Genomic DNA, 26,392 nt, shown 5'->3' on the forward strand with positions numbered 1-26,392 from the left:
CAGCGAGGGAGCGGACGGGGAAGGCCCTGCGGGCCCTGCCAGGGCTCCCTCCCTGGTCTTCAGTGACCCCAGGGAGACTGTGTACAGGGGCCCCCCAGGGAGGGTGAGTCCCACCAGATAATCCAGCAGGGGCCGGCCGGGGAACGGCCTGTACCTCTCTCTTGCCCACCGTCAGTCTATCCGTCCACCCATCCACCCGTCCGTCCATCCGTCCATCCACCCGCTGTCTGTCCATCCACCCGTCCGTCCATCCGTCCATCCACCCGCTGTCTGTCCATCCCCCCGTCCACCCCTCCGCCCAGCCACTCTTCCTGCTTCTGGCCCCTCAACTCTCTGGAGAGCCCCCTTTGTGCTGCCCGGGGCGACAGCTGGGAGACTTGTCTGGGAAGTCTATTGTCCACAATGGGCAACTCAGCGATGAAGCTCCAATAGACTCCTCCCATTCTTCCCGACTAATTACCCCTGGGAAGGCTGTGCCAGGCGGGCAGCGGCGGCCCCTCCTCTGCGCCCCGGCCCAGCCCCCCAGGCCCATTTCACATGTCAGCTGTTATTTTCCCCTCAAGACAATGGGGCCCAGCTGGCCCTGGTCGGAAAACAGAGGTCTTTGCAGCAACGGAGAAGCGGCTAAATGTGGACCGGCCCCAGAGACAGAGACAGAGAGGAGAGAGATAGAGAGATAGAGACAGAGACAAACAGAGAGATAGAGACAGAGAGATGGAGGCAGAGAGGAGAGAGATGGAGCGGGGGGGGGGGAAGGGGGGGACAGAGAGACAGAATCAGACACGCACGTTCACCCACGCTGATTGTCAGCCCCCAGGTCACTGCCCGCCAGCACTGAAGGCCCGTGGAGGCCGGGGCTGACCAGCCCCTCTTATTGCTACCTGAGCCGGGGGTGGGGGGGGTGATATGGTAGGAGCCCGAAGCTCCAGAGCCCCGGCAGCCTCGTCCTGCCTCCTGCTGCCTAGGAAAGAGAAAGAGGGGCAGCAGCCCAAAGCCTGGCTGACAGGGACGGGCACCCGGGCCATTGGCACCCCGGAGCAGGGGCGCGGCTCCCAGAGCCCAGGCTGGCCGGGGAAGGGCCGGAGGACACTGCGATTGGGCCTGGGTGTCCCCCGGCCACAAGGGGCTCCCCGCCCCTGGCCCAGTACCCCCCCAGTGAGGGGATTGGGCTGCCAGGAGCACCTTCCTCTTGGAAGCCCTTAGCTGCCCTGAGCCCCAGCTTCTCCCTGCATGTCTCGGGGGTGGGGGCTGCCCGCCGGGGATGCTCCTTGGGGTGCCGGCCCTGGTTCAGGAGCCCCGGGGACTCCCTGCACCATAGCCTGGCCTGGACCTTGGACTGCCGCATCCAAGGGCAGAGACTGCCCCCTCCAGGCCAAGAGGGGAAGGAGGGAGCCCCGTCTCTGGGCTCCCTCGAGCTAGCCGATAGGGCCGGGGGGTTGGGGGGTCTCGGGAAGGGGGGCAGCCCACCCCAGTCTCAAGGCCAGCCCGGGCCAGCCCTCTTTCCAAGCGACCCCAGGGGCCGCCTCACTGTCCTGGGACACAGATCTCCTGCACGCCCACAGTGGGCCCCCCCAGGGAGCTCCGAGTCCCGTAGGCCTCCCTCAGAGGCCGCACTGCCTCCTCTGGCCCCCGCGGCTCTTCCAGATCACCCCCGAGCACAGCTTTCCTGGGCGCCAGTCAGGAGGAGCCGGGGGTGCGGGGAGGCTCCTGCCCTTGGGGCGGCCTCCCAGTCTCCATGACAGATGGGCCCTTGTGGGAGGACGCTGAGCATGGCCCGGGAGGAAAGACCCTCGTACTCAGAAGTAGGAGCGAGTCTCTGGGGGATCAGCGGCCCAATGCGGCCTCTGGGGGAGCATCAGAGGGGATCACTCCCCGGCGGGCCCAGAGCCCCAAGGTCACCCTGAGGGGCTGGCCTCCTGCTGGGGGCGCCCCTCCCTCCCCCTCCCAGCCTGTAAGGCTGAACGGGGGCCGGAGCCCCCGCCTCCTCTGTGAGACCTCTGAAAGTCAGGGAGTCCATGGTTGGGTCTGTCCAACCAGGAGGGAGCCTGAGGCAGCCAGCCCAGGGGAGGCTCCCCCCCTTCCGAACACCCCCCACCCGGGAAGCCCCCCCCACAGCAAGGCAGCAAAGAAGCAAGGCACTCTGGGAAGGCAAAGGGCTTTAATGGCGTCACTGGGATGCCCAGAAAGGAGCCCCGAGAAGCCGGGCGGTCCGCAATCATGGAGAAGGGGGGACAGCCCCCCCAAACTCGGGGGGACGAAACACAACCTCACGGTCTCTCAAAGAAGCCCCTGGTCTCTGTTGGTGGTTGGAAATGCTCCTTGTGTGAGTGTGCGAGTGTGTGAGTGTGTGCAACCATATAAGTGTAAGTATATAAGTATGTGGCTGTCCCAGCAGCCCGTGGAACATGCACTAGTGCTGCCCGCCCACCAACATTGGCAGTGTGGACCCCCCCAATCCACCTGATGGGAGGAAAAGAAAGAGACGCAGGTCACAAGCCCCTCCTTGGTGGGAGCCCAAAGGCACGGTCAGGACGTCATTTTCCAGGGTCTTGGGGGGTCCCTAAAACACAAGCCCAGAAGCCGGGCAGAAAGCCGGGGGCCCCTCAGCCATGAGCCCGACTGGGTGCAGCCTTAACACACCGAGCCCACCGAAGAGCCCCGTCTGCCTGGGGAGGCATTATGGGGGAGCCCAAAGAGGTTCTCAGGGAACCCAGGAAGGCATTATTGGGGGGCCGGGGAAGCATTCTCAGGGAGCCCGGGGAAGCATTATTGGGGAGCCGGGAAGGCATTCTCGGGGAGCCCAGGAAAGCATTCTCGGGGAGCCCGGAGGCTCCCTGGCCAGGCCGGCAGTCACGTTTCCACCCGTGCAGCTGCGGGCGCCCCTGAGGACGCACATGTCTGAAAACGTGCCCGTTAACGGTCCTGGGCCGGGCCCAACACTGAAACAGGATTCCTCCAAGAAAATCATTTTTTCAGGCGCACTCAGCAGAATCTTTAATCCCCTTGGACGCTGCCTTCGGAGCGCTGAGATCATGCTGAGAGCGCAGCTTTCTGGCACCAGAAGAGCCCGCTTATGAAAAGAAGGAAAAATATGGTCTCTCTGGGAAAATCCATCTTCGGAGGCCTTTTTTCCGCCCTCTCCAGATCGTGTTCTCAGGTCGCACAAATGCACATTCCCCATCTGGGGCCCGGCCCGGCCCGGCAGCCCTCCAGCCCGGTCCCCAGCTCCCCAGAACGCTGAGAAGGTCCAGGCCTTGGCCGGCCCCCCTTCCTCTGAGCCCTCGGCGAGCATCCCACCTGCCCGGAACAGCCTCGCTGACCCCGGCTGGGGAGCGGCCCCGAGGCTGTGGGAGCCCGCTCCGGCTCGCACGAGGAGCTCCGGTCCGAGCCAAGAGCCGGGGAAAGGGGCCCCTCCGCAGACAGGCGGGGAAACTGAGGGAGTCCGGCCCAGGCAAGCTCACGCAGACCCAGTGACACACATCCCCCCTTCTCCCCCTCCTGCTCCTGGATGGGGAGCCCTCGGAGCACCCCGGGAGATTCCTCATCTGACTGCAGGAGACTGAGCAGGAGTGGAGCCGGGGAGGGGACACAACCCTTCCTCAGCCCCCCACCCGCCCACTGCCAAGTCCATCCTGGCCCGTCCTTTGCTTGGTACTGGAGGCGCCCCCCCCTTCCTAGGACTGCCCCTCTCCCACCCACCCCCTCTGCCCCCTCACCAGAACCGGGCTCTGCCCTTCCACCTGCAAAGGATGCTGGGAACAACCCCCGGCTGGAGCGAACAGTTCGGGTCAGGGACCGGTTTCAGCAACAGGCCCTGCGTCCTTAGCTGGGCTGTGCCTGGAATGCTCTTTCTCCTCCAGCTCCTTCGAGGGCAGCCCCGGGCCCTGGGCCGGACCCTTCCTGATTGCTGCCCCCCTTGGCAGCATGTTCTCCCTCCTTCCCTCCTCTTCCTCTCCCTTTCTGAGTGTCTTTGTCTCTCTCTCACACACACACATACACACACACACACACACACACACACACACACACACACACACACACAGAGTAACTAGCTCCATGGACAGGGATGGGCTTGTGCCCATGCTGTGTAACCCCCCTTTAGCACTAGAGAAGCCCCCCGAATCTCCACTACAAAAACAGCCTTGATTTAGGATCAGACCTGGCCACACAGGCAGGAATCCCTGCCCAGCACCCACAGTCCCCTGCGGCCCCACAGCCTGCCTCGGGGAGCTCCGGCCGGCGTCTAATGGGGGCCTGCAGGGCACAGACCCGCCCCTGCCAGGGATGGCCCATTCCCTCTGTATTTCTGTGCTCTCCTTGGCAAGGCCACCAGCTCTGGGGGGCAGAGGCCTATTCTTTGGGCTCCTCCCACAGCCCTGGGCACCGTGGGGAGCCGTGGTCCCCAGCAGCCAAGCAGGTGAGACGGAGGGCAGCTCGAGCTTCCCTCCCTGCCCCAGCAGGCTTTGCCGCTGGCACAGACTTGGCCGAGACCGCCACGGTGCCAGTCCCAGGAGGCGCAGGGAGCAGGAGAGACGCGCCGCCCTAGGGGTTGCTTGGAGAGCATGAGAAGGGGCCGGGAAGAGGGAGTGCCCAGGCAGGGGCTGCTGGGGCTGTGGCTGTGGGTCTGGGTGGGCAACACCAGCCTAGGAGAGAGGGGGGAGCCCCCCTTGTAGGTACGTACCATCCAGAAGAGGGTCCCGGTGGCCAGGGCAACGTACTGCTCGATGGTGGAGAGCACACTGAAGATGAGGCAGATCAGAACAATGAGGAAGCTGGAAAATAGCCGAGAAAGAGCCCATGTCAGTGTGAGCCCGTTCCCCCATGCCCGCTGGCCCCTGGCACCCCAAGGTGCCCACCGTTCCCTGGGTGGGGGCACTGGGACTCCCCGGCACCATGCAGCTTGGGGGGCTTCTCAGAGCAGCCTAAGGGGGGCGTCTCCAGGCACGTAAGAGGAGGGGTGGGGGGGTCACATCTCCAGGGACGCCCCGGGGGCTCAGGAAGGCTCTGCCAGCCACCAAGCTGCAGCCCCAGAGGCTGGCTCCATGTGTGGGCGTGGCTCCCTCACCCCTCAGAGGGGAGGCTGGGAGCCCAAAGCTTGGCCGGCGCAGGACACCCTCTCCAAAGGCCTGGAGGTTGGACTTTACATCGGGGAGGAAAGCCCCCCCCCACAAAATCACGACCCCCCCCCCCCAGTTCCACATCCTAAACTTTAGATGGGGCAGTTCTCAGCCCCTCCCTCCCAACGGGGGGGGGGGGAGGGGAGGGGAGGGGACCGGGAGGGAATATCTGCCACCAAGGGGAATTTGATGAGGATCCCAGCGGGAGAAAGGGGGCCCCAGAGCCCAGAGAAAAGAGGGATCCCAGAGGAGAGAATGAGGGGGCCAGGGGGCCCAGAGAAAAGAGGGGATCCCGGAGGAGAGAATGAGGGGGCCAGGGGGCCCAGAGAAAAGAGGGGATCCCGGAGGAGAGAATGAGGGGGCCCCAGAGCCCAGAGAAAAGAGGGATCCCAGAGGAGAGAATGAGGGGGCCAGGGGGCCCCGGAGCCCAAAGTCCATCGCTCAGGAGAGAGACCAGCCTGGAAAGCGCCGCCCCGCGGGGGCACTCCCTCGCCCCCCCACGCCCTTCCCTGCCACTCTCTTTAAGCCCACTACCCTTGGACCCTCTGACTGTCCTGCAGCTGAGTGCCCTGTCTGGCCACTAGGTGGCAGCAAAGACCAGGCTATGCCCCACGCTAGCTCCTGCCCAAGAAGAGACCAAGGAGCCCGGGATGGACCTGGGACAGGGGGACGGGGAGGGGGGGTGCGGGGAGGGGGGGTACGGGGAGGGGGGGGTGCTGGGGGCAGGCGGGGGCGCCGGGCTAGCAGACATCACACCCCGCACGGTGACTCCTGGGGGCAGCTGCCCCCCCCACAGCTCAGCCTCTCTCTGGGGGCTCCTGAAGTCCTGCAGGGTCCAGGGGGACGGGGGGGGGGGAGGGGAGGGGGAGCAGGACCTGCCCCCACTTCAGAGCCCCCGGGCCAGCCGCCCCCATGTGCCCGGTGCCCTCGGGGCCACAGGACTCACCAGTGGCAGCCTGGGAGGCCAAGGTCTGGGGGCCCCAGAGAGCCACGGCAAGGCTGCTGGGGAGGCCCCAGAAGGAGCTGCAGCCTGGGGGGGAGGTGCCCCCAGAACCCCCCACACCGACCCACCCAAGGCTGCCCTTTCCAGGCCGGGCCCCACAGGCTCCCAGGCCGATTCTTCAGACAGACGGGAAATTTTCCCCTGCTCCGACAGAGGGCAGCATTGGCCAGGAAATGGAGGCCGCCCTCGGCCGAGCCGCTCCTGGCCCCACCATGGCGGTCGGCCCACCAGCATTCACCCTCCCTCCTGAGTGCCAGGGCCTCAGTTTACCCTTCTGTCAAATGAGAGGAGGGGGTTCCACAGGCTCAGTCTGAGCCTCCGTCACACTGCACCCCAGCCCTGGGTGTGGGCCTTCCCCGCCCCCCCTTTCGGGGACCTTCCTGCTGGCCCTTCCAGCGCCAGGGTCACAGGGCCCTGCCCTCCGCCTGGGGGTCAAGCCCGAGCGCACAGTGGGAGCGGAGGCTCCAGGCTCCCGGAGGCCGCTGTGCTCGGACTCACCGGGGAGGGAAGCGACAGACCGAGTCCTCGGGCAAGGGGCTGGGGGCGTGGCGGCCATGGGCAGGAGGAAGGGGGAACGCCTTTCGGGGGTGAGCTCCCCGTCAGCAGAGGGACACATCCCCCGAAGGGACCCCAAAACCTCTCCCGCTCCGGCCTTCCCTTCTCTCCGGAGGTCACAGCTCTTTCCAAGGGCAGGGGACACCGCCCTCCTCCTGGCACAGTTCAGTGCCCGCTTCTCTGCCAGCCGGGCCCGGGGCGCAGGGACAGTGGGGGGGGCGCTCGCCCGAGGGAAAGCTCTCCTCGGGACAGAGAGGAGAGGGCCGAGCCAGAAGGGAGCCTGGGAGACAGAAGGAGAAACTGAGGCGAGCGAGTTCAGGGACCCCATCCCAGGGGGCTCGCAGGTAACCCTGGCAATGTCCGGACCCGCCCTCAGCACCGGGGGAACCTGGATCCCGGCACTTCGCCGCTCGGGCCTCCTCGGCTTCGGGTCCAAGCCAGTAACAACCGCAGATGAGACGATACTCAGGACTGCCCGGGGCAAGACTGACCAGGAGGGGGGCGCTGCCAGGCCTCCCCAGTCTGAGCTCTCCTCCCAGGACCCCGGCATCGGAGCTGACCCGGCCTCCTTTTGCACAGACAGAAAACATGAGCGGTGCACAGGATTGTGGGTACTGACCTCCCCCCACCCCCCCTCCCCTGGAAGGGCAGAGCGGCTCCTTCCCCCCTCAGCCGCCCCGGGACCCCAAGGCCTGTCCGCCAGTCCTGGGGAGCCCAGGGACCTGAGCCTCCAGCAGGGGGCACCGGCTGCCTCTAGCTTAGGCCGCCCCCATAAGGGCCCGGCAGCAGGCCCACAAGCCAGGGCTTGGACGGGTGACCCGGGAGCACGAGGGGCTGAGCTGTGAGAGCCGCCCCCCACCCTCCGTCCTTCCGGAAGCGGCTGCCCCTGCCCGCATCCTGCCCTGCTCCCGAGGCTGCCATGGGGGGCGGGGGGGCTCCAGGATCACTCACTCACACACTCAGATCCCAGCGGGCAAGAAGGATTCCCAGAGTGGTCACAACAAAGTTTAAGATGAATGAATGAACGAGCACTTATTAAGCGCCCACAGTGTACCAAGCCCAGCAAACAACACGGTGAGACAGGTCCCCCCTCCTTTCCCAACGAGCATCCGATCCCTCGAGTTGTGACATGGAACCAGGTGCGGGTCCAAAGCCCACCCCTCTCCTCCTCCACACCCCATGGCCCTGGGCACCCCCACCAGACACCCCACCTCCCCTAGTCCTCGGCTTTCTTCTCCCTCGGCACAATCAGAGTGCCAGGCCTCCTCCTTCGCCTTCCCGAGGGAGCCTCTGTGAGAAGGGGGGGCCCATGGTTTCTGCCTGTGGGGGGCTCCAAGGAGAGCTCCCGCAGCCCTGAGCGCCGAGCCCAGCCCCCCCCTCCCCCGTCAATGGTCCAGGTGCAGAGGGGGCGGGTGGCGCAAGTGGCTTAGAGTTTGCTTCAGGGGCTCACTGAGGGGGACGCCCCCGGCTTCCGCCCAAGGTCACTTCCTGTGTCCCCTCCACACCGGGGGTCCTGGGGCAAGGACAGCGCCCCGACTTCCTCTCTTCAAAGGAAAGGCCCGGATGTCAGAAGTCGGTCAGAGAAGCGGCGAAGGCCTTGGGAACCCCGGGCCGGACCAAGATCCCAGCAGGCTCCTGGCCAGCTGGGTGCCCGAGGCCCGTCCCGGCAGCTACTGGGGGGAGGAGGGGACGGCCTGTGGGTGAAGCCCTAGGAGAGGGGGCCGTGAACACACTCACACTCACACACTCACCACAGGCTGTGAGCTGCCCCTCCCCTATGCGACACAGCTTTTAAGTTGCCAGTTATTAAGCACCTTTTACATACACAGCCCCATAGTGTCAGCCCCCAGGCCTCCCGGGGACAGCAAGACCCCTTCCAGAGGCCCCTGGGAATGTGAGCTCGGGGGAAGGGGCGGGGAGGCAGCGGGCAGGAGGCGGGACATGTCCCAGAGGCCCACTGGTCCCCCTCGGGCCCGGGCCCCACTCGGGTTTCCCTTGGCAAGGGCCCTGCAGCCAAGCCCTCTGGGATCAGGCCCCAGCCTGCCCAGGCCCAGCCAGGGGCCCCAGGAAGAAAGCGGGCAGGAGGCCGGCTCTGGCTGCGACACAAACAACCCGGGGCTGGTCCCGCAGAACAGGGCCCGGCTCCCCTGGGTCCTCCCAGTAGCGGGGTGGGGGCCCACGGAGACCGACTGCTGCACCCGTGATCACGGCCTGGGCCGTTACAGGGAAGGCGCAATTCTAGGACTTCAGTGGGAGCCTGGCGGGATCTTGTCAAGGTACAAAAACAAACGGCAAAATAAACATGGTAAGAACCTGGGTCGGCAAGTTTTATTTTTAATAAGCAAAATTTGGATAGACAAAAGTGAGCATTTATGGCCAAAGACACAAGTGAGGGCGCCCCTTCCTCCCCTAGAAACAGTGGAGATGAGGAGTCTGGGGAGGCCAGGGAGGCTGAGGAGGCCAGGGAGGCTGAGGGGGGCTGGGGAGGCTGAGGGAGGCCAGGGGGGCTGAGGGGGGCTGGGGAGGTTCAGGAGGCCAAGGGGGCTGGGGAGGCTGAGGGGGGCCAGGGAAGCGGGGCCTCAAGCCTCCCCTGTCTGCTCTCTGGAGCCATGATTGTAAGCCTGGCAAGGCAGCTCCCTAAATGCTAGCTGATTGCCTCACCGACCCCAGCCCTGGCCAGGAGAATGGGCTGGTACAGGGTGCTTGGAGGCTGGGGGCCGCCCCAGAAGGGCCAGGCCAGCCTCCCTCCCAACTAGTCTACACCTGAGAGCAGAGTCTCGGGCCAGCTGCTTTCACACTCTCAGCCTCGAACTCTCAGCTCGGACAGAACCCTGAGCCGGAAGCCCATCGGGAGGACTCGACGCCGTCATCTGGGCTCCAGGTTGTGGCCGGCAGTTACTGCGGCCGTTCCCGTGGCCGGTCCTCGGTTACAGCAGGAAGCTCTCGCAGGGAGGGGAGGGGGTCCCTTCCCAAAGCAGCCCGCCCTCGCTGACCCTCCAAGCTCCAACAACATCCTGCCGCCTATAAATAGGCCCGGCTGCCCTCCTGTCCACGTCCGTAGTGGTCCCTGTGGACCCCCAGCAGGCTTTGCGCAGGCTGGCCTCCCGTTAAGTCAGCAGCCCCAACCCCGCCAGGAACCAGGAGCAGAGGACAGCAGAGAAGAGAAAATCCTGGCGGGAGGCGGGAGGCCTAAATTCTCGCTCCCCAAGGCCCGCGGTGCCTCTTTGCGGTCGGTGCAGCTACGACTTGTGCGCTGACCGACCAGTCGGTCTCTCCTGACCTTCCTGGCCATCCCGGGGGGAGGAGCTGCTCTTAGCCCCATTTTACAGAGGGGGAAGCCAGGCTGGCCCCAGTGACATGTCTAGGGTCACTCAGCAAGAAAGACTGAATCCAGGTCTTCCTGACTCCCGGTCCAGCACTCGGCACACTCAGCGGCCAGAGGGAGCGGACCCTGAGAGGGGGCCTGCCGAAACCTCAACTCCTACCACACCTGCTGTGGCTCCCAGGAGCTGGCAGACTCAAGGCCAAAGTCCTTTCCACGGCATTCAAGGCCCCCTCCACCTGCAGGACCATCTGTTTGGGTACAGACACAGCCCGGCTTCGCCCTGGACTCTCGGAACTCTGGGCCTCCATGGGGGTGATCAAGTCCCGGGCCCAGGATTCCCAGCAGCCCTTGGGGCTGCCATCAGCCTTTTGTTCAAATCTCAGCTTCCTCACAGCAGTCTATGGAGCTCCTGGGCCGCTGGGAGAGGAGCCGGGAGGGGGCAGAGTGTAAGACTGTGACACAGAGGCACAGAGGGACAGAGATCAAGAGCCAGAGACAAGGGAGAGAGAAGGAAAAAGAGAGGGAGGGAAGGAAGGAAGGAGGGAGTGGGGGGGAATTGTCCTTTGCTTCTCCAAATCCTGTCTCCCTCCAGACTGCCTTCAAGCACCAACTCCTCCAGAGCCTAGAACTGGGAGGGACCTTCTCGTCCAGCCCATCCCCCCACCCCCTTCTTTGACAGAGAAGAAACTGAGACCAGGAGTTCACCACCTCCAAATAAGCTCCTGTCCCCACCCCCTTCCTCCCCCCAGCCCTGCCCGAGCCACAGACCCTCACTCTCCGGAGCTGAATCCGGGGTCATGCTCTTGGCCTCCCCTGGCAAACACCCGTTTCCCACCCCTCAGGTTTCCATTGGGACCCAGGCCCCTGCGGCCTAAGCCTCAGGGCAAGGTTTAGCAAGGATGCGAGGGGTCACACCAATGTCCCCCATGGTTCCAATCCCAGCTCTGCCCCTTAGGAGCTGCAGGTGATCCCTGTGGGCCTCAGTTTCCCCATCAGTAAGCCAAGTGGGTTGGACTGGAGAACCCCGCTGCTTTAGAGCCTAAGCCTCTCCCCAAAAACCCACATGGAACCTCACTGTGTCCTTGGTCCTGATGGCAAAGAATGTTGCAAAAACCACCACTTAACTGCCTCCTGTGATGGGCCCTCATTATCCCGGGGACAGGTCCTTCATCCCCCTTTGAACATTAGGAAGCTCTTTGTGACCTCCATTCTTGGATCACCAGCCCCCAGACTCAGAGCTTCCCGGGCCTCTGAGGTAGGCCGCGTGGCAGGAACTTTTTGTGCCACAGTCACCCATCAATCAGCATTCAGGAGCTTAATCTGGGTGACAGGGATGAAGAGAGAGGCAGGTCCAAGGGGGCCGGCCGTTCCCCCAGGAATGGCAATGATGTCACACAGCGGCGGGCCAGCCCTTCCCAGGGAGGCTCCCACTCCCCAGAGACCCAACCAGGCTGAAGATCTTGGAGGAAGAGTATGGAAAGAGGGGGTAAAGATCAGATCAGTCGGCACTTTCTTCTCTTTCTGATCCTGAGAGCTCTTTCTGAGGCTTTCTCTGTTCTTCCCTCCCCACCCCACAGCCCACCCCCCCATCTCTACTCCCATTCACACTTTGGATTTCAATGTAGCTCAACGTCAAAAACCACCAGTGTAAATCAGTACTGAAGCCCCAGCAAGGGATTGCCTCCAAGATGCCCAGCCACTCCCGGGTGGACCCTACCCTAAGGAGGAGCCATGGCCCCCCTTTCTCTCCATCATGGAGCTGAAAGATGTATTCACTCATTCCCCAAGTCCCCGAGAATGGGTCCAGGGCATCTTAAGGAACAGGACACCTCTCCTCCACTGCACCTGCCTTTGGTGGCCCCAGCTCTAACAGCCCCAAGTCTCTGCCTGAAACAAAGGTCCATTTCATTCAAAAACGAAATCCTTCCAGGGACATTGGCTGCAAATCAAGCAATCCCAGGACTTCTGAAAAATTCACCTTTCAGATCACCCAAGGGCATCAGAGAGGGGGCATAGCGGGCATGAGTCAGGCAGATCTCATGATATAAAAGAAAAGATGCCAGAAGGTCAGAAGAAGGCCACCAGGCCTGGAGCAAAAGGCAAGAACAGCTGCCAGGAACTAGCTGCCCGAGGGGCAGGGACAGCCGCCAGGTCTGAGCTGCCCAAGGTGGACACTCCCCTAGTATTCACACTATGCCACAAGGTCCAGAGGGAGCCCAGCTCTGAGCCTAGCTGTTTCCAGGACTGTGCCTATCCAGCCCTGATCCTGTGCTTCTTTTGCCAGATTCCCTGAACAAAGCAGGGAACAGATGGTGGATGACTTGTTTAGAGGAGGAACCCAGACACAAGTCAGGATGGGGAAGATGAACCTTCCATCCGCCTACAAGTGCCAAGAGCAGGTGCCCAAGGGCCCTCCCTTTGTTCTGAAGCACTCCAGCAACTGGGGAGATCTGGCTCTCGGCTGGCATGTACTGGGACACCGATAACATCCCTATTGGCGCTTCTATGCCGGCCCTCCTGTCCCTGCCCCTTGGTGATAAGCAACCTCTTGAGAGTGTAATTTTGGAAGGTGCTGTGGAAGGCAGCAGTGAGATGACCCACCACAGATCAAGGAATGTATGGCCCTTACCTTCCTTGACAACTAAGTATGTTCCAAAAATATCCTGATCTATTCTTAGAAGGCTCTCCACTCTGACATAGGGGCCACCACCCATTATGAGAACCTACAGTCAACTCCTCATTTCTCTCACCCAGAATTCTCTCTGCCCCATTCCAAAGCACCAGGGAAGATGAAAATGACTCCTGCCCTGATATATGAGACATCTGATTTCAGTAATCCAGGATCTCAGTGTCTCACATCAGCTGGAAAGGACTTCACAACATCTGATCCAATCATCCTGAAGCATTGTTCTTGTCTACAAGAACCCCACCCTCAAAAGTGATGCATTCAACATTGGCTTGAAGACCTCTAGGGACTCCACCACCTACTGAGGCAGTTCACATCACCTTGGGATACTGTTATAACCTCTATGTTCTTCTCCAATCTCATTTCTTTCAGAAATCTCCAATTGGATGGTCAGTATAATCTTAGACTCTAGCTGTCTATAACTGAATTTATTATCATTCCCTACCAAATCCTCCCATTTCCCCAACTTCCCTATCTCTACTGAGGGCAACACCATCCTCTCAGGCTCTTGGAGTCAATCTTGAAGCATCTGGGACTCATTATCTCTCACTCCCTAGCTCCAATAAAGTGCCAAGTATCCATTTCACTTCTGCAACATCTCTCTAAACATTTCACTTCTATAGCATCTCTGGTCAATTTCACTCTGCAGCATTTCTCTGCCCATTTCACCTCTAAAGCAGCTCTATCCTTTTCATCTCTGCAGCATCTCTCTGTTCATTTCACTTCATCATCTCCTTGTCCCTTTCAGGTTTTCAACATCTCCTTGTCCATTTCACCTTTGCAACATTTCTCTATCCATTTCTCCTTTGCAACATCTTTCTGTCCATTTCACCTCTGCAACATCTCTATCCATTTCAGGTTTTCAGCATCTTGTCCATTTCTCCTCTGCAATATCTCTCTGTCCATTTCACCTCTGCAACATCTCTCTGTCCATTTCACCTCTGCAACATCGCTATGTCCATTTCACCTCTGCAGCATCTCCTTGTCCATTTTACCTCTGCAGCATCTCCTTGTCCATTTTACCTCTGCAACATCTCTCTATCCATTTTACCTCTGCAACATCTCTATGTCCATTTCAGGTTTTCAGCATCTCCTTGTCCACTTCACCTCTGCATCATCTCCTTGTCTATTTTACCTTTGCAACATCTCTCTATTCATTTCTCTTCTGCAACATCTCTCTGTCCATTTCACCTCTGCAACATCTATCCATTTCACCTCTGCAACATCTGTCCATTTCAGGTTTTCAGCACCTCTGTCCATTTCAGGTTTTCAGCATCTCGTCCATTTCACCTCTGCAACATCTCTGTCCATTTTCCCTCTGCAACATCTCTATGTCCATTTCAAGTTTTCAGCATCTCCTTGTCCATTTCCCCTCTACAACATCTTTCTATCCATTTCACGTCTGCAACATCTCTCTATCCATTTCAAATCTGCAACATCTCTCCAATCCTCCTCACTTCTCTCCTCTGACATAGTTCCCATCCTGGTACAGACCCTCATCATCTCATGCTCAGACTATTGCTATAGATACTGAAGGGTCTGTTAGCCTTCAGTCTCTTCCCACTCCAGCCCATCCTCCACTCAGCCTCCAAAGTACTCTTTCCAAAGTTCAGATCCCACCACATCAACCTTTACTTAATAAACTTCAGCATTTCCCCATCACTGACAGGATCAAATATGAAATGTTCTATTTGGTCTTCAAAGCCCTCCATCACCAGCTCCCTCCGTTCTTATTCTCCTCCATATCCTCTTTCATATAGTGCCCCCAGCCTCTTAGCTGTTCCACAACAAGGAGCTTCATCTCTAGAACACCAGGCCTAGAGTCAGGAAGACCTGAGTGCACATGTGAACTCAAGACATTTACTCTGTAACCCTGAATAAGTGTTTTAACTACTGTCTGCCTAATTTTCTTCATCTGTAAAATGAGCAGGAAAAGAAAATGGCAAACTGCTCCAGTATTTTTAATAAGAAAACCCTAAATGGGGTCATGACTGAATGATAGCATATAGCTCTTACTTTATGCAGGGTACTAATTGCTTCACAAATATCTATTTTGATCCTCACAACAATCTTGGAAGAGAGTTATCATTATCTCCATTTTATATATGAGAAAACTGAGGCAAACAAGGTCATATAGATAGTAAGCGTCTGAGGTCATATTTGTACTCAGAAAGATGGGTCTTCCTGACTCTAGGCCTAGCACTCTGTGCACTATCCAAATTCCCATAGGGAATAAAATAGAAAAAAAATTTCCAGTAAGATTAGGGATAAAGCAAAAATGCTCATTTTCACCACTACTATTTTATAAAAATATTAGCTATAGTAATAAGACTATATTTGACTATATTATATGGAATAAGAGTATATCTCCAAAATGAGAGAATAAGTATGGGCAAAGAGGAAGCAAAATTATGACTTTTTATAGATGATATGATGGTTTGCATAGAGAACTTTAGAAAGTCAATAAAAAATTAATTGAAATAATTAAGAACTTCAATGAAGTAGTGTTATAGGCCAGAACTCTGAACTTGAAACAAAGGATTCTTACAAAGTACTAAGTCAATAGAATTGAGACAATAGTTATCTCATTTAGCATGGTTCAGTGTGATTGATTTAATCCTACAAGGAGATGTTATGGGGCAGAACTTGAAACAAGGTACTAAGTGGAATTGAGAAGACAATGGTTAAATCTAGTTTAGCATTAATTTAATCCTACAACAAATAATCATTTCTTAGTGATATAATGATTGGTGTATACTCAGTGTGGAACATATAAATAAGTTCTCAGGACCAGAAAGGACAAACGCACTAGAAGCTCTTGGAGGCTAAGACAGATTGATTCCATCGTCCATCTTAATTGTGGCTGGAGGCTGAAGCATAAACCCTTGGAATTCGGGGAGATTCAAAAGCTAGAGAAGGCAAGTGGCAGCTCTAGCTCTTGGAACCAAGGAAAGAAAGCTAACTGGGCCCCAGGAAAGGAGACAAGACTTTGAAAGAGTCAATAAAGGATTTGGACTTTAACCCCTGGCTGTACTTTTGGTGATTATTGAACTGAACCAAAGACTGCCTCCAGAGACCCCAAGAAAACCTCAATAGAGAATATTACATTTTGGAGAGAACATTACAAAGTAGAAAGATATAAAAATGTAAAATAAATAAATTACTTTTATTATAACTAAATAATTATTAATAGTATATTATAAAGAAATAAATAAAATATAAAAATAAAAAATAAATTCACATAGATCATCAGCATTTCTGTAGCTAATAGCTAGCATTTCTACACTGTTTTATAGTTTGTAAAGTAATTTGTAAATAAGTTTATTTGATCCTTGACATTACCAACACACTCCAGAATGAAGAATTAGAGAGAAAAATCTCATTTAATATATAAAATACATAGGAGTCTATTTACCAAGTACACAGAGGAACTATAATACTTTTTACATAAAGACAGAACTAAATTAATTGGTCATGGGTACATTGAGCCAGTCTAATAAAAATGACAACACTATCTAAATTCCTTGATTTATTCAGGGCCATATCATTCAAACTGCCAAAAGATTCGTTAACAGAGTCAGAAAAAATAATAACAGAAATCACCAGGAAGAATAAAAAATTAAAATTTCAAGGGAAATAATGACAAGAAGTTGGAAGAAAAGAGGCCGAGCCATACTCAATCTCAAGCTATACTTTCTTGTTGTTTAGTCATTTTCAGTCATTTCCAATCCTTTGTGACCTCATTTGGGGTTTTCTTGGCAGAGATCCTGGAGTAGTTTGCCATTTCTTTCTCCAGCTTATTTTACAGATGGGGAAACTGAGGTAAACAGGTTCTGAGGCTGAATTTTATTTAAAGCCTTCCAGACTCCAAATTGGTACTCTGTGAAGGATGGTCACATAGATGTAAGTGTCTGAGGTCATGTTTGAACTTAGGAAGATGAGTCTTCCTGACTCCAGTCTAGCACTCTGTTCCCTAGCTTCCTCTAGGGAATAAAATAGAGAATTTTCCAATAAGATCTTTATTGGAAACTCTACTACTATATAGTGCTGTTACCAAATAGAGAAATCAATAAACTTAAGAGATTGAGCAGGTATAGAAACAAATGCACCCTAGAATTTGACTTCAGTTAACATAATAAAAACTCATTATTCCACAAAAACTTAAGTTTAGACCAACAAATCTCACTATATATCAAGACAAGCTCCAAAGGGATATATATGGCTTAGACAGAAAAGATGATATGAACAAATTGAAGGAACAAAGACGAAATAGCTTTTCTGATTTAAGAAAAAGCAAAAAGTATCTGACTAAACAAAAGATGGATGTTCCATGGAACATGGAAGGTTAAATGGATAATTGTGATTGCACAAAATCCAAAAGTTTTATACAAACAAAACCAATGCAGCTAAAATTAGAAGGGAGACAAGTGTTTGGGAAAAGTCTTCACAGGAAGTTTCTCTGATCAAGGTCTCATTTTCAAGATACATAATGAACTGATTCAAATTTATAATAAGAGCTATCCCTTAAAATAGGGATGATACAAATAGTCTTCTTTGCTAGGGGGTGGGGTGTTGGGTCATTTATTTATTTGGGGTGAGGAAACAGGAATAAAATGAGGTCAGCTTTATAGAATTTTTTCCCCTTCAGGTCTGGTTGGGACAAGCTGGTTTTAGGGAGACAAATCTCCTGATAGTGATCCAGCCCCTTCAACTGGATTCATAACATTTTAGTGAAGTCTCATTTTTCCTGAGTAATATTCCCAAGCTAAGCAGTTTTAGGCTTACATTTAGAAGGTATCACTGGACTTTTTCTTTTACAAGCACAAAGATGGACAGGCATGAATAGTCTATTTTCAAAGGAAGAAATCTAAGTTCTCAATGACTATATGAAGAAAAAAATTCCAAATCATGAAGAGGGTAACGTAAATCAAAATTACTTCAAGGATCCACCTCATATCACCATTATATCAGTAATGTAGCCAAAAAGGAAAGATAGCAAATGGCGGAGGATTTATGGGACAGAACAGATATATGGTCAAATGAGATAAAATATGCAAAGTGCTCTATAGACCTTAACAAGCTCTAGACGCACTTGCTGTTATTGTTGTCATAATAACAGACATAATAATTATATGATATTCCTATTATGACTATTAGTGGAGTTATGTATTGGTCCAGCCATTCTGAAAAGCAATTTGTATCTACTCCCCAAACTCACCAAGACGTCAACTTCCTGCTGTCCCAGTGATATCACTCATTGACTTTTAGTCCAAAAGAGATCCCAGAGAGAGGAAAAGGCCCCGGGTGAACAAACTCATTCTCAGTAATTCTCTTGGCAGTGGCATAGAGCTGAAATCCGAGGGGCTTGCCCACCCATTGGAGAACGGCTGAACAAATTAGGATCGAATGAACGGAGTGGAATGCCATCATGCCCTAAGAAATAATAAAAGGTGGGGAAGACTCATGGACTGATGCTGAGTGAGGTGAGCAGAAACGGGAATACAATTTACATGAAGCTATAATACAGACATCTTTGAATATGGAGGAGCTCTGAGCAACCCAGTGGCCAAGCGGGGCTCCAGAGGATCCTGGGAGAAACGCGCCACTCCCCTGAGAAGGTGCGTGGGACTCCAGAAGCTGGCCGGGAGGTACACCGGTGCCTGGGAGATTTGCCTTACCTCATTGCCATCATTGTTGCAAGGAATTTGTTTTTCTTCTTCTATCAGAGGGGGAGGGGAGAAAACACATTTGGTTCACTGCAAAAACAGTTTTGAAAACAGCCGGCTCCTCTAGGTGGGGACCCGGTATGTGGAGAATCTGTCCCGTGGGCTGGGACGAGGATGTCCCTCTCAGGACAGGGCAGGAAGCCAAGGGAGGAATGAGGTGCTCCTTTAGTCTGCTTGGGGAGTGACTCAGGGGGGTATGAGAGGTACAGGAGGCCACAGGGAGGGGGAACGGCAGCCGCCCACCTCCCCTCTGCAAGGCTTCCCCTTTGTTCTCCCAGAAGCCATGGAAGTGTGTCATCGAGGTGCGTTCACACCAGCAGAACCAGGGCCCCAACTGCCAAATCCGGTTGTTGCCTGGGTCAGGACAGGGCTGCTTTGTCTCAGGGCCTGGGCCCCGGGCGGCCCTTGCTGCCAGCGGCCGCCGTCCTGGCTCCCCCCTTAGCGAGGGTTCCGTGGCATCTCACTCCATTGCTGCAAACCCTTGGGATCCCATTTTATAGATGAAGGCACTGAGATTCCTCTAGGGAAGAGAGCCTCCCTTAAGGGCCTGAGGTTGGGAGGTCCAGCTTGCCGCTGGTTCTGGCTTTCCTGAGGTTACTGGGGCAGGAGACCTTGTGCCAGGACTCTGTTCAGGCATCAGACAATGGGCGCCTCCCGTTTTCTCAGGCGGAGTGGGAAGATGCTGATGAGGTCACCTCAGGAGGCTCAGAGCGGGGGCTGGGGGAATCTGGGGACCTCTGGTCTAACCTGCGCTTGAACCCCAGTCCCTTTGGGGCCGCCCCATCCAGGGGGCGAAGTTCTATCCCCTGGAAAGCCGGGGCCATGCCACTCGCAGCCCAGCCTCGGGAGCCACAGCTCCCCCTCGCCCTCCCAGTCTCAAGGGGCCGTCCCTGTGAATCAGGAAACCTCGCCCAGGGTGCCATCGAGGATTCCGTCCACCATGACACCGTGCCTCCTCAGGCTCAGCCGGAACGCGGGGGCCACGCTGTTCTTGGGCCTGTCTGGCTGAAGCTGGGGGGGGAATACCCCGTTTTCTCCTCACTCACCCCCTGCCCAGTGACTGTCAAAGATGCTGAGGACACAGAAGCTGACGAGGAAACCTTGGCCACGGTCGCTGTAGCCAGCTCAAGGAGGAGGGCGGGCCCGGGACGAGGCTGGACTTCCATCCCCAAAGACAAGGTCCCCGGATCGGACTCCAGCCTTGGTCCTCGCCCTCAGAAAGGGGCCAAAAAGAGGCAGTCACTGAAAGCTGGAGGGGGAGGCTCACCCACTCAGGGAGGGAGGGTGCTGGGATGCCCCCGAGGGATGAGCAGAAGGCCTGGCCCCCAGGACGCTCCCAGGACAGCCCCTGGCCCCCAGGACAACCCTCCTGTTCTAATGGGGAGAGGCCACAGGGGAGGGTCTCACCGGAAATCCCAGGGAACGACCCCAGGCCTGGCAGTGCCAAGGAGAGGGCCCTGCCCGCTCATTCTCACACTTCCCAGGCTCTGGATTCAGGCTCTCGAGGTCCTGAGGGGAGATGGTGGGAAGAGGAAAAGAGCGCAAGTGTGGAAGGCAGAGATTCATCAGCCACAAGGTTGGCGGGATGGTTTCAGATTCCCATTCCATCAATCAACATTTATTAAGCACCTACTGTGTGCCAGGCACTGTGCTACATACTGGGGATAGAAAAAGATAGTTCCTGCCCCTGCTCTGCTGATCAGGCCGTCCGTACAGGCCTTGATTTACAAATAGGGAAACTGAGGCTCAGAGAACCGGGTCCAAGGTTGCAGTGAGGAAGCAGCAGAGTTGGGGGGACTCCATTCTCATCTCCACCATCCTTCAGGAGAACCACCTGGCCTGCCTGGCAGCTCTCAGGAAGGTGCCGGGAGTAAGCAGCTGGCACGGGGCTGACCAAGGGCCCTCACATAAGTCCTCACTGGAACTGCAGGGGCTACTGCCGTTAGTGATCCCCAATTTCCAGATGAGAAAACTGAGTCTTGAGGTCACGTGATATGCCCTCAGCCACCCTGCCATGCAGTGGTGAGGTGGGATTCAAACTCCGGACCCCCAGACCTCGTGAATCCCACAGGGCCATGGAGAGAGCCAAAGAAACTCAGGGGAAGGGGAGGCAGCAGGGAGTCAGAGATGAACACCCTAGAGGCCCCCCCACCCCGACAACGTAAATCAGACCATTTCCAGAAGGCTGGAAGAGGCCGGCTTTGTGCCCAGGACACCTGGGTTGGGATCCAGCACGGCCACACAGAGGGGGCCCCTCAAAGCCCCTCCACCAGGAAGCCTCCCCTGCTCAGAGGTGTCCGTCTCTGGTCTCCGCCACCTCCCACCAGGTCGCACTCACCAGGGCCTGTGCTGCCCCACCCAGGCCCCGCCACAAGGAATACAGGCCCCCGCGAGGCCAGGGACCACCACGTTCCCTTTCTCCCCACCTCAGGCAGACTCAGCCGAATGGGACTGGGTCAAGTCTGCTGTGCTGTGGCTGGTGGTGCCGCGGCTCAGCAAAGGCCCCTGGGCAGAGGCAGCTCCGTGAGCCGGGCCGGGGGCTGCGACCTGGACCAGGCCAAGCGCCTACGGAGGCGGCCGGAGGCTGCTCTGGAACCGAGCGGAGCCGCAGAGACTTCTCGGCTGCTTTGACCCCATTTCCTGGCCAGTGCAGCTCATCTGACCGGGCCAGGCCTGGCCAGCCCTTTGGAAAAGAGAACTAAGAAAAAAGAGGCTGATGGGCAGGAAATGGAAGCCACTGCATCCCCCGAGTCTGATTAACTCAAGCAAAGGAGTCCTCAGGACGCAAGCTCCCCCCAAACCCCCTAAGAGATCGCAGGCCCAGAGTCTGGGGCTTCCTGGAGCTCAGCTCGGCACCTCACATCCTTCTGACCCTGGCTGCGGGCAGGGCCTCCCATCCCAGAAAGCCCCAAGGACACCAGCTGTGCCAAGCCTCCCACTGCAGCAGCCAGCCAACCCCACTAAGGTCAGGGCCTGGGCTGCCCTCTCTGGCCCAGAGGCAACTTCATGAATTATATTTCTGTATTCATTAGGGGAGGGGGGAAGTGACAAAGCCTCCTCTCACCGAGTTCTGACACCTTCCCCTGACAGGGCTCCATCACCCTCCCCTCATGGAGTTCTATCACCCTCCTCTTACAGAGCTCCATCCCCTCCCCTCATGGAGTTCTATCACCCTCCTCTTACAGAGCTCCATCACCCTCCCCTCATGGAGTTCTATCACCCTCCTCTTACAGAGCTCCATCACCCTCCCCTCATGGAGTTCTATCACCCTCCTCTTACAGAGCTCCATCACCCTCCCCTCACAAGGCTCCATCACCCTCCCCTTATGGAGTTTTGACACCTTCCCCTCACAGAGCTCCATCACCTTCCCCTCACAGGCTCCATCATCTTCCTCTCAGGTAACATGTGCATATTACCCTCATCACCCCCTCCCCCAGCCTCCCCCTGGGGGGACATTGGTAAAGAAGGACGGGAAGCATCATGTTCCTTTTCACCTCAAGAAGCTCCTGAATAAACAGTGGGGACCCAGCTCAGGGTCATGAGCACCACCCCAAAACTGAGCGTGAAAAGGATTTTGGAAGAGAGGCAATAAATGGATCGAGGACATGGGGTGATGGTGGGACATGGGTGCTGAGTGTGGCTTACGCTGTCAGGCACAGGCAACCAGGAGGAAGGCCAGCCCCATGGCGCCCAGCGAGGAAGGATCAGAGCCCGGGGCCAGTGACCCCAGGAGCCCCGAGGGGCCCCAGAGACCTACACCGGTGCCCAACGCCGGGCCTCCCTCCTGACGTGCTCACCTACGCCTCTGGGCTCACACTACACGCGTGTGTTCACGTGTACCACACACGTACACCACACATGCACATGTTCTCACACACATGCTCGCATGCACACATCCCTGCCCCCCTCCACAGGTGCACTCCTCCCCATGTCCTTGCTCACCACAGTCCTGCTGGGAGAAGGGAGGGGGCTGGGCCACGGCAGTGAGCAGCTGTCCCCAGCTGTCAGCCAATGGCGGCCTCCCTGCCCGAGCCCCGCGGCTGACAGACAGACAGTGGGCACCAGAGGCAGCTAAATTATTCAGGAAGCTGGCAGCGCCAGCCCTCCTCAGGGCCCTGCCACAAGCCGTGGGCAGAAGGCTGTCACCCCCACTGGGTCCGGGGCAGGGGGAGGATGCCTAGGACCCCCAGGAGGGGCCCCCAAGGCCCTCGCTGCTTTAGAGTGCAGAAGTGAGGCTCACATGGAGGGGAGTGCCTTCCAGGCCCCCCCAGAAAGGGTGCAGCAGGATGGCCCCCCAGCTCCGCCTGGCTCGAGGGCCCAGCACGCTGCCCCTCACAGCCCACTTTGCCCTTCCAGGGAAGGCTCACCCAGGATCGCCCTCCTTACAAACTCTGCATTGTCTCCAAAGGCTTTCCCCCCATGGCACCCAAGGGACCCACCCCCTCCCATGCTCCTTTTCCACCAGGGCCCCAAGGAGGCACCCAACAGCAGTCCGAGGGCCAGAGTCAAAGTCCTGGGGGCTAGGGGAGGGGGCAGCCGAATTCTCCTCACAGTGGTCATGCAAAGGCTTATGGGGGGGCTGCTTCTCACAGGAGATCCCTGCCAGGCCCTGAAGGGACGCCCCTTCTCCAGACCTCAGTTACCTCATCTACAAAATAGGATCAGGGATGCGAGGTGGGGGTGGGGACATCTCTAACTTTCTCCCTCCCTCCAGGTCTCTGTTAGCCCTTCCTCATGATCTCGAGTCCAGGCTTTTTAGAGGCGCTGTTTCCATGCATAGGATGCTCTCTCTCCTCTCCTCTGGCTTCCAGAATCCCCTGGGTCTATACTACCCTGTGCAGCAGGCCTTTCTCCATCTGTCCTCTGCCCCACTCAGCCACAAACCCCCCCCCCTCCACAGTCCCCTTGTGTCAGCCTATGGCTTGTGTGGGGTCCAGGAAGGAAGAGAGCTTCACTTCTACCTTTGTGTGCAGAGTGCCCGACGTGTAGTAGGCGCCTGATAAATGCCTCACTGGCACACCACCCTTCTCTCCTTTCTCCCCACCTGGCCAGTCCCTTCACTGGTCCTCGCCCTCTCACTTGGCCCATCTCCCTCGCGCTCCACGGCAGAGCCACACAACCTGGTTCCCTTCATAGAACAAGCAGGAGAGAAGGGAGGAAAGGAGACCACATACACTCCCCGGATGCCCCTCAGCAGGGCAATGGCTGAGGAAGGTCTGGTAGATGAAGCTTACGGAGCAGATTGTTCTGTAAGAAACCATCGGCAGGAAGACGTCGGAGAGACCTGGAGAGACTTACAGGAACTGATGCCGAGGGAAGTGAGCAGGGCCAGGGGATCATGGTACACGGCAGCAGCAAGACTATACTATAATCACCTGAGAGAGGCTTGCCTCGTCTGAGCAATTCAGTGACTTGGGATGGAAAATACCATCCAGAGAGAATTATGGAGACTGAATGAGGATCAAAGCAGTCTTTTCACCTTTTGTTTATTTGCTTTTTCTTTCTTGTGTTGTTTCCCTTTTGGCCTGATTTTTCTTGTACAACATGACAGATATGGAAATATGTTTAACCTGTATTGCATTACTTGTGCCTTTGGGCAGAGGGGAAATAAGAGGGAGGGGGAAAAATCTGGAACACAAAAGCTTTTTTATTATTATTATAGCTTTTTGTTTACAAAACATGGGTATGCATGGGTAATTTTTCAACAATGACCCTTGCCAAACCTTCTATTCCAGCTTTTCCCCTCCTTTCCCCACCCCCTCCCCTAGATGGCAGGTAGATCAATACATGTTAAATATGTTAAATACAACATATGTATACATATCCATGCAGTTATCTTGCTGCACAAGAAAAATCGGATATAGAAAGAAAAAAAAAACCTGAGAAAGAAAATAAAATGCAAACAAATAACAGAGTGAGAATGTTATACTGTGGTCCACACTCAGTCCCCACAGTCCTCTCTCTAGGTGTAGATGGCTCTCTTCATTACTGAACATGGTCTGAATCAATTCATTGTTGAAGAGAGCCACATGTATCAGTATTGAGCATCATATAATCTTCTTGTTGCCATGTACAATGATATTCTGGTCCTGCTCATTTCACTCAGCATCAGTTCATGTCAGTCTCTCCAGGCCACTCTGTATTCATCCTGCTGGTCATTTCCTACAGAATAATAATATTCCATAATATTCATATACCACAATTTATTGAGCCCTTCTCCAATGGATGGGCATCCACTCATTTTCCAGTTTCTGGCCACTAAAAAGAGGGCTGCCACAAACATTCTTGCACACGTGGGTCCCTTTCCCTCCTTTAAGATCTCTTTGGGATATAAGCCCAGTAGTAATACTGCTGGGTCAAAGGGTATGCACAGTTTGATAACTTTTTGAGCATAGTTCCAAACTGCTCTCCAGAATGGCTGGATGTATTCACAGTGGAACACAAAATCTTAGAAAAATGAATGTTGTAAACTATCTTTATGTATATTTAGAAAAAATAAAACACGATTGAGGATTAAAAAAACAAACACTTCGCCCATTATACAGACTCTCTGGACACTGAGATCCAGAGAAGCTAACAAGCCCAGGAACTAAAGCTCACCCAGCCAGGCACTGGATCAGACCCAAAGGCAAAGAATCAGACAGTTCCAGACCTGTACCAGAAAACGAACATGAGGCCGGTGATGTGCAAAGTGGGGAAAAAACAAACTATTGGGCCTATTATAGATAGTTACACATGGAACGGTTCGTTCACATTTGAACAAAATAATGATGAAGGGCTGGAACGCCAACTTTCTTTCCTGCCTCCCTCAGAAATAAGTGCCTGGGCAGCCATTCTTAGCTTGCAAGCCTCGCCTCATGGCGGGGACCCCTTCGGGTCTGCTGTGCCAGGAGAAGAAGGAGCAGCCTGGGTGGCCAAGCCGCGATGGATAGCCAAAAGAACGATTTTGATAGTGAACACGTGGGTCTTCTGACCAGGTGTTCACTAGGAAACAAACAAGTCAGGGCATTATGTGAGTAGGTATAATAAAGGCTTTTAAGATTATACGTGGCTTGAGCGTGCTAGCTGTTATTAAGCTATAGATTCAAGAGATTGTGGCCAGACACCTTTGAAGGCCTCAGAGGAGGTGAGCCGGGTAGAGTTGACACTGCAAAGGTTAGTGGTCAAAGGCACTCTGTTGGGCCTAGGGCAGACTAGAAATTGTAACTGCCAGGAGTGCATGCAACAAATGGCCAGGCTGCCTTCTCCATCAGCGGCTTGGGTGCCCAGGGCCAGGCAGAGACTGAGTATGGGCAGGTGACTGGGCTGCTTTGGGAACAGACCCCCAGCAAGGGGGCTGGGAACTCGAACCTGGCATGGGAGGGGACCTCAGGGGCCATCTAGACCAGCTGCTTCTTTGTAGGAGAGGGGCCAATGAGGCCACCAAAGGGGATGGGGACTTACCCAAGCTCATGTACAACTGGGGCAGAACTAAGTCTAGAACCCAAGTCTTCTGTCACCATCCAATCACTCCCCACCCTCCACCACAAGGGTTACCGTATGTATTGACCACAGATGCCCAGCTAATCCATTCCAGTGTGTATTCTGTTCATGTAACAGAAAGAACTTGAAGTAGGAATTAATTAGTTAATGAGGATTAAGTGCTGACTATGTACCAGACACTCTGCTAGGCATTGAGACAAGGAGACGAGAAGTGAACAGTTCCTACCCTAGAGGAGCGCTCTTTCCACTGGGGGTTGCATCTGTCTAGGTAATACAACGGATAAAAAATAAGAAAACGAATGGGGAGAAGGTAATAACCACCGGTGGGATACTGGTAGGTCATGTGCAGGAGATAATACTTGGGCTGACTTATAAAGAAAGTTAGGGATTCCAGGAAGGAAGGCTGAAGAGTGACTGCTTTCCAGGCAAGAAGGGCAGGGTGCAAAAGCAGTGAGATGGGGGAAACTTGGCCTGTGAGAAACACAGCTTTCCCTGGAC

The 26,392-nt window shown here is 55.6% G+C and overlaps 1 protein-coding gene across 1 annotated transcript in view; it reads right to left on the reverse strand.

The window, feature by feature from the left end:
- Nucleotides 1–26,392, reverse strand: part of KCNQ1 (potassium voltage-gated channel subfamily Q member 1) — a 214,734-nt gene that overhangs the window by 153,714 nt on the left and 34,628 nt on the right. Inside the window, exon 2 of the mRNA XM_074272375.1 lies at nucleotides 4,682–4,772. Coding sequence (XP_074128476.1) covers nucleotides 4,682–4,772 — 91 coding nt within the window. The remainder of the gene's footprint in view (nucleotides 1–4,681; nucleotides 4,773–26,392) is intronic.

Source organism: Sminthopsis crassicaudata, chromosome 6 (genome assembly GCF_048593235.1).
Source record: "Sminthopsis crassicaudata isolate SCR6 chromosome 6, ASM4859323v1, whole genome shotgun sequence".
Classification (NCBI taxonomy): domain Eukaryota; kingdom Metazoa; phylum Chordata; class Mammalia; order Dasyuromorphia; family Dasyuridae; genus Sminthopsis; species Sminthopsis crassicaudata.